Source organism: Echinops telfairi, unplaced genomic scaffold (genome assembly GCF_000313985.2).
Source record: "Echinops telfairi isolate 266 unplaced genomic scaffold, ASM31398v2 ScPeMD7_44;HRSCAF=162, whole genome shotgun sequence".
Taxonomy (NCBI): Eukaryota; Metazoa; Chordata; class Mammalia; order Afrosoricida; family Tenrecidae; genus Echinops; species Echinops telfairi.
The window spans coordinates 2975432-2988393 of NW_022103942.1; the positions used below are offsets into that span (position 1 = coordinate 2975432).

Here is a 12962-nt window from a genome sequence, read left to right on the forward strand (position 1 = left end):
CCCTTATTCTACTTGCTATCTCTCTAGTTTCATCGATCTTGGGCTTCATATATTGAAAAACAGGAAAACATGTAACAAATATGCAAGTGGGCTACCAAAGCATGTGTTTATTGTTGTTTTTTTATGATGGTAATATTTATCTCTAAAACCAGAGGCATTAATGCCTACTATACTCAGATAAATGAAAAGCAAAAATCCACCCCTCAAAACAATGGACTTTCTCTCCATTTTATAAGGCCTGATCTTTGTCTAGTGCTTCTTTGTTATCTGTAAAATGATAGCACATAGGTGTTTTGAATGCTAGTCACAGTTCTGCATCCTACCCCTTCTGTTTACTGTCTGTCAGGCCATAGTAGGAAGAGGTGCTAACAAGCCAGAGGGTAGGAAACAGGGGGGAAAAAGAAGAAGCTGCTAGGGAGGAGCTGAAATCGAGGAGAATGCTGGGGAAAAAAGGAGAGAAAAAGGGAGTGAGAAGGAGACAAGTAGCTGTTTGTACTGGAGTTTGTGATTTGCTTCTTGTCACATTAGAACAGCTACAGGACAGCTTGGTGTCATTGGTTCACAAGTCTCTTAAAATCTCTCAGCTTTCACTGATATTCCCATGAATGTTTTGCAGATGGAACGCCATCCTTTTTTTTGCCAAAACTTTGGGTCCTTTAGGAAGTGAGTGTAAACTCCTCTATCGTTACAGCTGGTGTTTTCATTTTGCAAAGTCCTAAGCCCTCATTGGATTTTTGCTAGAGGCTCAGCAGATATTTTCCAATGGTATCTAAATACCCAGAAAGAAGGCGAGTCCTTAAGAAGTCAATGGGACCCTCACCAGGATGGAATGTCTGAAGCCTAGGGAGTACTTTTTGTTCTTTGTCTCCCTTCCTTCTCCTTTCCTGTTTTCCTCTCCGTTCCCATGCCTTTGCGTTCCTTGCTGGTTACTTTCTCAGATTACGGAGATAGAACGGGTGTTCTTCCTCTTGACTATTTGTAGACCTTGAAATACTATTAAAAGGTCTTTCCTAGACCATTTTTTCCTTCAAAAACACAGCATATTTGCCTGGAACATTCATTTTGTCACGTGTATTTTATTTGCCTGTGTCAAAGTTAGCATCTGTATTGGGTCCAAAGGGTAAGCAAGGGCCCCATTTTTGGCTGATAGTTTTCCAGGAATTCGTAGCACTTTTACTTGATGCCAGAAAACAAATGTGATATTTGAACAACGTGGTCACGTCACAGGCTAGACACTTGCTTAATTGTCTTGCTAACTTAAACTATACATACATACCTCCATCTCTCTCTCTCACTCGCTCGCTCTCTCTCGCTTTAGCTCTCTCTCTTCACACACACACACACACACACACACACACACACACACACACACACACCATTGTTACCAAGTTGATTTCCACTCATGATAAACCCATGTGTCACAGTATGGAACTGCTCCATTGGATTTTCTTTGCTGTAATCTTTATGGATTGCAGATTGCCAGTCTTCCTCGCAGAATACAATTGGGTGGACTTGAACTGCCATCCTTTACATTGACAGCCAAGCACGAGTGATTTGTATCATCTCAGGTACCTCCTTATTACAGATTGTTGTTTATTGTTAGTTGCTATATATGGAGGTACTGCACCATAGGGTTTTCAAGACATGTCCTCTGAGATGCCTCTGCTTGGGTTGGACCCATGAACCTTGCAGCTAGTAGTCTAGTACTTAACTGCTTGTGCTACCCGGTGACTAGAAGTCTGTTTTAGATAGAGAACAACAAATCCCGAAAACATTGCCATTTACTTTATTCTGACTCACTGCAAACCTCCAGGAGATAGTGGAACTTCCACGTTGGTTACTGAGGTGGAAATCTGTGCCGAAGCACACTGCTGTACCTTGCTTTGTGGAGGCACCGGCCTTTTGTTCAGCAGATGAGTTTTTCAGTAGGGCACCACCAGGGCTCCCTTGATCACAGTATAAATCCCCCACCCAAGCTCACTGCCATGGAGCTGATTTCATAGGGACCCGACCTGGGGCTTCCATCTTGAAGGTAGCAGGATGTTGTTGTTATTGTTGTGAGGTGTGTGAGGTTGCAGAGTTGGTTCTGACTTGTAGTGACTGTGTGTACAACAAAACACCACTGCCTGATCCTGTGCCATTCTCACAATTGTTGTTATGTTTGTGCCCATTATTTCAGCTACTATGTAAATCTAGCTCCTTGCGAGTCTTCCTTCTCGCTGACCCTCTATGTTACCATGCATGCTGTCCTTTTTCCAGAGATGAGTCTCTCCTGATAACATGTCCACAGTACATGAGACCAAGTCTTGTCAGCCTTGCTTTTAAGGAGAATTCTGGCCATACTTCAAAGGAGCATTTTGACTATACATCTTCCTTGAATTTGTTCTTCTGGCAGTTGATGATGCTTTGAATATTCTTCTTTGACACCGTAATTCAAGTGCATTGATTCTTCTGTGGTCTTCCTCATTCACTGTCCAAATTTCTCCTACATCTGAGGTGGTCGAAAATACCGTGGCTTGGGTCAGGCACGTGAGTGAGATCCTTGCAGTTCAACACTTTAAAAGAGATCTATGTGCAGCAGATTTGCTCAATGCCATACATCCTTGGATTCCTTGACTGCGGCCTCCTTACGGTGGATCAAGCAGGGTAGCCTCATCTCTCTCCTGCAGAATGGGTTTGAACTGCTGACCACAGATGGACCCCATTGACTATTGCTGGCATAGAAAGCTCACAAGTACATGGCAAATGTACGTTCAACTGGACATCAGTGCCTAATAGGTCTCTTTAAGACCGACATATAGTGTGAAGGAAATGACGGGGTGACCATGGTGATGATGTTTCTCATGAAATTCTACATTTATTTCAATGCCTCTACCAAACTATTATCTAGAAGATAAAATCATCATGTCCATTTTTGGATCTGTACTAGTGGCACCGTATCTTGTGTGGTGACCAAGGCACTTTGTTATCTTGTGACCTCTCTTTCTGCCGTCTTTTGTTTTCAGTGAAATGAAGCTGTTGGTTGCCTGCTCTGTGCTAGATCCTTTGCTTTGTTCTCTGGGTATGTGAGTGAACAGAGTAGAGATCATCTGTGTTTATCCAGAGCTTTCAAGCTAGCAAGGAGTATAACAAGTAGTTATAAGTGTGATAAGTGCTATAAAAGAGAGGTGCTATGAGACCTAGCTTAGTCAAACGGAAGGGGGAAAGGCTCTCTGAGGAAATGAAATTTAAGGTGAGACTTCAGTTATGAATTGCATTCAATTGCTGGTAACATAAAACTGGCGCACACACACAGACACACACACACACACACACACACACACACACACACATGTCTCCAGCCCCAGCAAAGAAAAGAAATCAATGACTTAAACAGAAAAGATGTTTATTTTCCTCTTATATAAAAGAAATTTGGGCCTGATGAAGTCTCTCTAAAATCTCCTCAGTAACTCACAGTCCTTTTATTTTTCTATTGTGCTACCCATAGTATGTAACTTACATCCTACGGTGGCTTCATGGAAGTCAAATTGATGCTACAGCTCCAACCATTCTGTTTCCATTCCAGAAAGGACAAAACAGGAAGGGAGACGAGTAAAAGGATTTCCCAGCTAAGTCAGATCTATGAAGCGGCATCCAACACAACCTGCCTTCAAAATGCCGGCCCAATCTTAATTACATGTTCATCTCCAGCTACGGGGAAAGCTAAAAAAAATGCAAGTTTGAGCTGGGCAATTACCATCCGCAAGAGAAGTGGGGTTCTCTTTCTAAATAACAAAATAGAGATGTGTATATAGCAGCCAATTAGTTATTTCTGCCTCAGAATGAGGAGGAGTTAGGGAGGGCAAGGGGGCGGAGCCCTTCTCAACAGTTACATTTTCTCACTGAGGCGCACGTACTCGGTCTTAGCAGCGATTCTTAGGAATCGTTGCCACAATATCTTCCACTTACATCTAGGAAACATTGACCGCGCGTTGCTCATAGATTATCTTGTTCGTGGTCAAGGTGATGCACAGTACACTAAGTAGATGTAGGTGAGTACAATCCAGGAAGCTTTTCTGATTTATACATCATCTGCCGTAGAAGTTGTGTGACTGCTAAGGAACTGGAACTCACTTTGAACTTTCCCTTTCTGCCTCATTGATTGCAGATCACTTCGGAAGAAGTAACGTATTGCTCTTGTAGCGGTTACCCTGCCCTCTTTTAGTGTTGGATTTTCGTCTCTGATCGTTAGGATCTTTGCGTTAATACACCCAGACTCTGAATCGCAGTCAGCCAGCATTATTGAACGCATTCACTGTGACTGGATATCCATACCAACCCAACCGAGCCTCTAAGCTCCTCTATTCTACTAAGACTTTGAAAGTTTTAGCAAAGCCAGAGGTGGTGTTTTTAATCATTTTTTCTTTCCTCTTTGCTTTGAATAGGCCCATAGGTAGGTTTTTTCTAGTAGTGAAGCGCATTGTTTGTGCATATCTTCAGGGCTAGCAATTTCTCATTCTGAAGAAGGCCGTAATTACTGCACAAGGTTTGGTTATTATCTGCGCGCACGTGCACATGTGCACACACACAAATACATTCTGGATCTTTTCTATTTGAATTTCTTCCTTATCCATTTTGACTTTGCTATATTTTATGCCTCCCATAACCTCAAAATACTGATGCCTTTTATTTGATAATACTTCTTTCCTCCGGAGTTTTCGTGGTTCTATCACTAAGGTGCCAAATGACAAATTATCACCAAAATATATTTATTACTACCCAAATTGAAGATGATTTATCTTTCTCTATTTTTTGTGTGGGGTTGGGGGTGGTCTTAAACTATGTGATGCATCTTGAATTAAGGAGGTTGGGGCATCAGGATCTGCGCCACTCTTCCAAATGTGCGCAATCCCTTCATTTTATTTGATCTGTATATATAAAAATCCAATCCCAGGGAAATTTTCAGAAGCAGACCAATTTGAAAATTCATAAGTCAACCCCAATCATATGTGCATTTGGATTCAAGACCCCTGTCTTTATTCATTTGTACATGGCAATGCATTTGAATTTCCACAACTGTGTGTGGATTTTAGAGTCTTACACTTTGCATTGTAAAAGGCTGAGATCAATACTTTGAGGCAAAGATGTATGTAGGTATAGAGTCACAAGTAGGCTCCTAAGAGGAATCTTAGTGGGACTCAGTGAATTGTTAGCCCTCCTCTGTTTAAGATCGAGCCAGTGCCTTGACAGTTTATTTATGATGGTACAAACGATTCCGCCCTGGTCTCATGCCTCCATTGCCAGATGCCATAATGCCGCACGATGGCAGATTCATGATGTCTGCCAGTCCTCTGCCTTTCCAACAGGAGTCTCTTGGCCTCTCTACATCTGGTTCATTGTCATTGCTATTCTTAAGGGGCTTTGTGTTGTGACTTTTTCACGTTTAATATGTACTTAATTCCTTTGCCAGGCTGAAGTTTTGATTTTCAAAAGATAATTCATCTTTCACTACATTTATGAATTCATGCTGGGCAAGACATTCTTCCTGTCTGTCTATATTAACCTTGTTTTCTTTCATATATAAAATGGCTATAAACTCCAAAGCTAAGTTAGATTTTATTTTCATTGTATTGACACAAATGTCATCGAGTAAAAATTTATATATTCTTATAGTTGTTTGACCCCCAAAATGGTGAACGGCAAGTCTCTACCTTTGGTAAGGGTTGAAGAAGAGATATCAGATCTGAGCCCAGAACGAGGCGCTGTGAAGAAATGAGATCCTGGGCATCCAGGACCCACTTGCATATGGTCACAGCAGTAGATCTCATACGTTCACAGACATCATCAAAAATTGCACATGGTCCTAGATCACCCGAGTCTTATCGAGATTAGTGAGAATGGTGGGTGGATTAAACTGATTGCATTCCTGAATTAATTTACTTTTTCCTCTTCTCAGAGCATGATTTATTCACAAAGACAGCGGGTAAGCTGCAGATAAGTATTGTCTTGGCAGAGAAGCTTTGTGTAGACTAAGTTTCATGCTCTGGTTTACTTGAATGAATAAAATCCTGGAGCTGTCTGCCTCTGGGGTCTCTGCTCCTTCACCTTGGATGCTGGAAATGGAGGTATCCTCATGCTATTCATTTGAGGCAATCTAATACAATGTTATGAGTCCTGCTGGTCCTGTCAGGCAAACAATCGATTGCTAACTTCAAGGTTGGCAGTTCAAACTCACCAACCACTCCAAGGGAGAAAGCAAAAGCTATCTGCCCCCATAAAGATGTACAGCCTTGGGAACTCTGTATAGGGTTGCTATGAGTTGGAGTCTCTGGCCAGTGCAAATGGTTTAAGTGCTTGGCTGGTGCCCAAAAGGTTAGTGATTCAAGTCCATGCAGAGGCATCTCAGAAGAAAGGACTATTGATAATACTTCTTTAAAATCAGCCAGGGCAACAAAGCCCACATGGAAGAAGCACACCAGCCTGTGCGCTCACGAGGTGTCGAAGGGATCAAGTATCAGGCATTATCAGAACAAAAAAATCTTAAAGTGGAGACCCAAAGCCCATTTGTAGGCCACTGGAGATCCCCTTGCAGAGGGGTCTCGGAGAGAAGATGAGCCAGACAGGTTGTGAAGTAGCAACGATGTAAACTACAACTTTCCTCTAGTTCCTAAATGCTTCTTCTCCCCCTCCCCCCCATGCCACTATCATGATCCAAATTCTACCTTGCAAATCTGGCTAGACCAGAGAATGTACACTGGTACAGATAGGAACCCGAAACACAGGGAATCCAGGGTGAATGATCCCTTTAGGACCAGTGGTGTGAGTTGGCGATACTGGGAGGGTAGAGGGAGAGTGGGTAGGAAAGAGGGAACCGATTACAAGGATCTATATGTGACCTCCTCCCTGGGGGAAGGACAACAGAAAAGTGGGTGAAGGGAGACGTCGGACAGGGCAAGATATGACAAAATAATAATTTATAAATTATCAAGAGCTCATGAGGGATGGGGGAGCGGGGAGGGAGGGTAAAAAAATGAGGACCTGATGCCGGGGGCTTAAGTGGAGAGGAAATGTTTTGAGAATGATGAGGGCAATGAATGTACAAATGTGCTTTACACAATTGATGTATGTATGGATTGTGATAAGAGTCGTATGAACACCTAATAAAACGATTAAAAAAAAAATCAGCCAGGGAAAACCTTATGGAGTACCAGTTCTACTTTTGCACACTTGGGGGTGCCATACATTGGAGTTGATTTTACAGCATCTAGTTTTGGGGTCCCTAGCTGATGCAGTAGTTAAGTACTTGACTGATCACTGAATGGTTGGGGGTTCAAATCAGCTCTGTGCAAGACAGATGTGGCAGTCTGTTTCTATAAAGATTACAGTCTTGAAGTCATATGGGGCTGTTTTACTCTGCCCTACTTGATTATTATGAGTCAGAATCGACGCTACAACCATGCAGTGGGGGTTGGGTGGTGTAAAGTGCTGATGCTCTTGGCTTCGAATGGAAAGATTGGTGATCCATGTCCACCTGGGGATGCCTTGGAAGAAAAACCTGGCGATCTGCTTCTAAAAGCCAAAATCAGCCGCTGTAAACCCTTTGGAGAACAGATCTCCTTTGGCATCCAGAAGGTCACTATGAATCAGAATTTACTTCATGGCAACTGGTTAATATAAAGTTAGGATTTAATGTGACACAGATAGCATTTCCCTTTTGAATGGTGACACACACACACACACACACACACACGACAATAACAACAACTAAAACCAAACTAAACCAAGAAAACATCAAGGAAGCCATTTCCTACGCAAACCTGAAAAGAATGTACAGCTTGAAGTTGAGTCAATACATTGGACAGGTACAACTCCATGGCAGTTCCCTGCTATTGTGCTTTAGATTTATGAGTAAGTGGTCTATTATCTCAGTTTGAAAGTCAGCAGAGATTTCTTTTTTCACAGCTGGATGAAGGCCCCAAAGGACAGTGATTGGCACAGCTTTCTTGACACTCTATGATGATTTCCCAGGAATCCTCACTGATTTATAGGCATAGTTGTCCATTATTGAATGCATTCTGTACCCTCACCGAACTGCCTTCCTCTCTACCCAACACTCACACTCACACTAATTTCTTAGAGCCACTACTTGGGAAGTTACCAGATGGCCTCAGAGACAATAGAGAAACCTTACTGGGAAGCTCTCCAATAGGAGTTCTGTTTTACTAATGTAATTCGGGAATTTCCTGGGCCAAGCTATAAATTTGGATGAAACTGATTGGGGATGGGCTAGCCTTTCTTTGATAATATTTGGTTTGGCACAAAGCAAATATTTCTCATGTTTTTCCCAACCTGTCACTTACTTCATATTTTCTGTTGCCCAAGAGCAAGATTTGGGGCTGAAAATGCTAAACTGAAGTTCAAGAAAAGAACATATGTGTCGTGAGTGCTGGTAGAGTATCAGATAACAGTACTGTGAATCTGCAGGAGGAGGGCAGAGAAAGGCTTTGACAAAGCCTTCATTTCCCAGAGGTGGGCATGCAGCCCTGATGCAGACCTGTGTTGGATTGGTAGAATCATTAACCTGTTGACAAGGAAGGCATGTATCATCATCATTGGAGATGATATTTATTTTTTTAAACTTGTTTCTAACTCTGCAGAAGTCTGAGTGTTTCATTTCCCAGCATTCAAAAGGGACTTAAAATGACCACCTTCAAGATAAATTGGCTCTCACTCTTTCCTGATTTTCAAAGAATCTAAATGAGGTCAGGGGCCATGCCGAGAAAATAAAGCAAAACAAACAAACAAAAAAATCAAACCTACTGTCATTAAGTGAATTCCAATGCACTGAGTAGAACAGCCCCCGTGAGTTTTAGAGGCAGTAAATCTTTATGGGAACCTGAAAATTCATTTTTCTCCCGTGGAGCTTCTGATGAGTTTGAACTGCTGATCTGTGGTTAACAGTCCAACTTGTAATCCACTATGCCACCGGTCTCCCAAGTTGTGCTGAATACTAGGCCCTTGCCCTTTACCTACTTCCTAGTCCTTTTCTCTAAATGATCACATATACATCGAAACAAACCATAAGTTCTCGATCCCTCCCACTACGCCCCTCCATGAGTGAGGCTTTGATTAATGAGGCAGAGTGGTGTCTTGCTTCGCTATGATATATAATATTTTAAAACAACTTCAAAAAACTAGAAATACAAGTGTACAGGTACAAAGTGTTATGCATAGACTGATATCAGGTAAGATCCTGAAGTGCAGACTGTATTGTATTGCAAAATCAGTAGCAGCACACAATTCTGGCATCTTTTTTTTAATTTTTGGTGTTTCTTAGCAGGCAAATACATAGCTTTACATTGCAATCTCTTCTTGCCCTCTGTTCCCCAATCCAGTCTGAATGTTTCCTATAAATTTTAAGCTGCTCATATTTTGATGCATTATGCTATGTGATGAAAAAGTTCACTAAGTAATCCTCATGTAACTATGTAACAAAAAGACAGCCCATCTAGAAAGATAATGCATCTGCAAAGCTACAGCTGTATAGGAGACACTGAGATGAACAGTTTTCCAATGACCAGGTGCAAGTTAGCTCTAGGGCCATGTTTTGGTGAAGGTCATGTAGGAATTCTTTGTGAGAGCCAAATTGAAGTCTTATCCCTTATTGATACAGGGACTAATGTTAAATTCTTAATGCTGAGATCTTATATGACAAGGTTCAAGCAATACATGAAAGATTTAACGATTTTAAGAAATAAGATCCCAATAAAACAGCAAAGAAGGAAGATAAGGATTGATGGCTAGTTCAGTGTAATTAAAGGATGCCCAATATATGTGAGATGTATGCACAGGGCCAGTTGAAGCTTACAAGTTCGATGGAAGGAAGGGTTCTTAGTACCATATATACTCTTGTATAAGCTGAGTTTTTCAGCATATTTTTACTGCAGTTTTTGTGGTAACATTAGGTGCCTCCGCTGATTTTCAGGTCGGCGTATACTCGAGTATATACGATGTATATGTTCATCATAACTTGTTTCTCTTTACGTTTTTAGATTTGTCAGCAGTGGGAACAGCAACAACAACAAAAGGGTCAGAGAGGGGGGGGTGCCATAGGAAGAGCTATACAGCCTCTTACAAATCTACGTGTCCCCAAAGGCAAGAAAGCACTATCTAAAAGTGCCATTTCCCAGAAGGGCCTGTGGGTACCTAAGAAACCAGAACACTGGGGAGTAACAATGATTCCTGGGAAAAACTGATGAAATTGATGTTTCTTTTCTCCAAACAGATCAGAATGAAGGATTTCATTGCAGAGAAGAATGCCGGATTCTTGGCCACTCTGATAGGTGCTGGATGCCCCGGAACCCCATGCCCACCCGCTCCAAGTCCCCTGAGCACGTGAGGAACATCATCGCACTGTCCATCGAAGCTACTGCTGCGGATGTTGAGGCCTATGACGACTGCGGACCCACTAAGCGGACTTTTGCAACCTTTGGGAAAGATGTCAGCGACCACCCGGCTGAGGAGAGGCCCACCCTGAAAGGCAAGCGGACTGTTGATGTGACCATCTGCAGCCCCAAGGTCAATGTCGCAATCCGGGAGGCGGGGAATGGCTGTGAGGCAATCAGGCCTGTCACCTCCCCCCTCCACCTGAAGAGCCCTCTGCCGACCAAGCCTTCTGTGTCTTACACCATTGCCCTGGCTCCCCCGGCCCGTGATCTGGAGCAGTACGCCAACAATGGCAATGGCCCTTCTCGTCCCTCTGAAGCTGAGCCCCGTGGAGCTGACAGCGAAAAAGTCGTGCAAGAGGTCAACCCCATTCTGAAGGAGGGTCGTGACAAAGAGTCCCCTGGTGGGAAGCGTCTGAAGGATATCGTTCTCTAAACCAGTCTTGGAGAAGAAGAAGACAAAGAAGAGAAACCAAGCTGGCTAGTGGAAAAAGCAGGAGCTGATGATTTTACTTGCTCACCAATGGTTGGTTCTTGAGTGGCTGTATTTCAGAGCTTTCCCTCAATGTATTGTTGATAAGTGACTGTCGTTCTGTGACAATCCCTCTCGTTTCAACAGGCAGTAGGGGTGTACAGTTGGAGCAAATTAGCTTTGGCTTGAGTTGTTAACGGGGCCTTGATGTTGGGGAAACAGAGACAAATTCAGTTGTGAAAAGTATTATGTATTAAGTGTTGAATTTATATATTTTTCTATGTCAAAATTATAATATAAATTACCATTGTTTGTGGAGGATTACATTAAAAAAGAAAAAAAGCTCTGGACACCTTTAGTAAGCTCGCCACTGTTTTTGTAGTGTAGACAAATTAATGGTCATTTATTGTGTACTATTCATTGATTCAGTGATGTGAAATTGAGCCCCCAAAAGGTTGTTTCTGAAGCTCGAGTACTTTCCAATGCCGCTACTTTGCCGTGGCCACCCCTGCTTTAAGAACCCTTTTGCTAGCTGTGCTATTGTTGTATTTGATATTGCAAATTGCTATGTGTGTGGTGATGGCAAAAGGCTTTTAAAGGTTGGTGTTTACTTTTCTTAAAAAAAATAATAAAACTTCAGATAAAAACAAAGTGCGAACAACTGAGACAGCAAATGAATGAGCAACACCACACATGTAGATTGAGTGCTTGGAGGAAATGGGGGACGCGCCCGTTGCCTAGCCCATGTCATGATCGCTCACCACCTTGCAAAAGGATTTTTCTCTGCCTTTCAGTCTTCTGCCTCGGTCCGTGATAGATCATTGCAGAAAGTCATTTTTGGATATTCAGCTATCTAATTTGCAGTTGTCAGAAATACCGTGCTGAAAGTTTCATGAGATCCATTTTTCTAATTTTCAGGCGCTGAACAGGAAAGTTGTTCCTGAAGTTATCCGTTTCCAGGCTAGAAATTCCCTGTCTCCAATCATCTCAAACTCAAAATGACTGAATCTATTTTGAGATCTAAATGAGCATCTCTTCAGACACACATTTCCTGAATCAGTGTTTCCCAATCATGATTAGAATTAAATTGCAAAGCACATCATGGGTTGCAATTGAGAACTCCATGTTGCTCTGTATCTTAAGCTTGTAAATAGGGATAGAGAAAGCAGTACAAAGTGTACATTTAGGGAAAGACAGGTCACAGCATCGCTAATCCAATTACTGTGCCTTCTAAATGGAGACACTTGGACACTTGAACTTGTCTCTTTGTGACTAATACTTTTGGATTTAAGATGTGAACAAGAAACTATTACAATAAAAATCCTCTCTAGTTAACGCTTTTAGTTGTTGGCCAGAACATACGTTTTCTTTTTTTAATTAACAAATAGCACATTCTATATTTTTTATTTTACCATTCTTTTAACCCCCATTTATTAACTGTCTTACTATTACTATTCACTAGCCAATATAGTATACTTACAGCCTAAGAGTTCATTATTTTAAAAGAAACAACAGGCCACCTTTGCTTTGCCTTGGTCTTAAAATGAGTTGTTTCTAGAGAAACAAGTGCTACAATTTTGTTTTAATTTTTTTGAAATTCAAGAGTATCCAGAGGAAGAAAAAAGTTTAGAGGTTAGAGCACTAGAATGCTAGAATGCAAAAGAGGATTTATTTTCTTATGTTTCAGTAGATAAATCATCTCTTTTAAATATTTGTAGTTAATTTCGCCTGAGATCCTTGGCTTTATACATTACTAGGAGCATTTTGTTTTTAATGGGAGGAGGAATGGTTGTAAGGGAGGCGGGTGGGGGTAAGGCAGTGGGAATGGGGTTAGGTAGGGGAGAACATTTCTGAAAAGGAACCAGTAATGAAGCTACAAATCCATCTTTATTTCTTCTTCAGTGCTGAATACTACCTCATGCAAAATATTGGTGTGGCTGCAAATGTCCCTCTGAAACTGACACAATTTGGGATTGATTAGCATACCATCCTCATTTTGACTCATCTCATTCTCTCATACACTTCCCCCACTTTTTCCTTCCAATGCATGTCATTTTGGTCATAGA

General features: G+C 41.8%; 1 protein-coding gene across 3 annotated transcripts in view; it reads left to right on the top strand.

Annotated features, from left to right (window-relative positions):
- Positions 1-12670, top strand: part of PCDH19 (protocadherin 19) — a 133475-nt gene extending 120805 nt beyond the window's left edge. For all 3 annotated transcript variants that reach the window (XM_004711192.2, XM_004711193.2, XM_004711194.2), the window contains one exon: positions 10265-12670. In XM_004711192.2, the coding sequence (XP_004711249.1) occupies positions 10265-10860 (596 nt within the window). In that variant the 3' untranslated portion in view covers positions 10861-12670. The remainder of the gene's footprint in view (positions 1-10264) is intronic.
- The last annotated feature ends 292 nt before the right edge of the window (positions 12671-12962 follow it).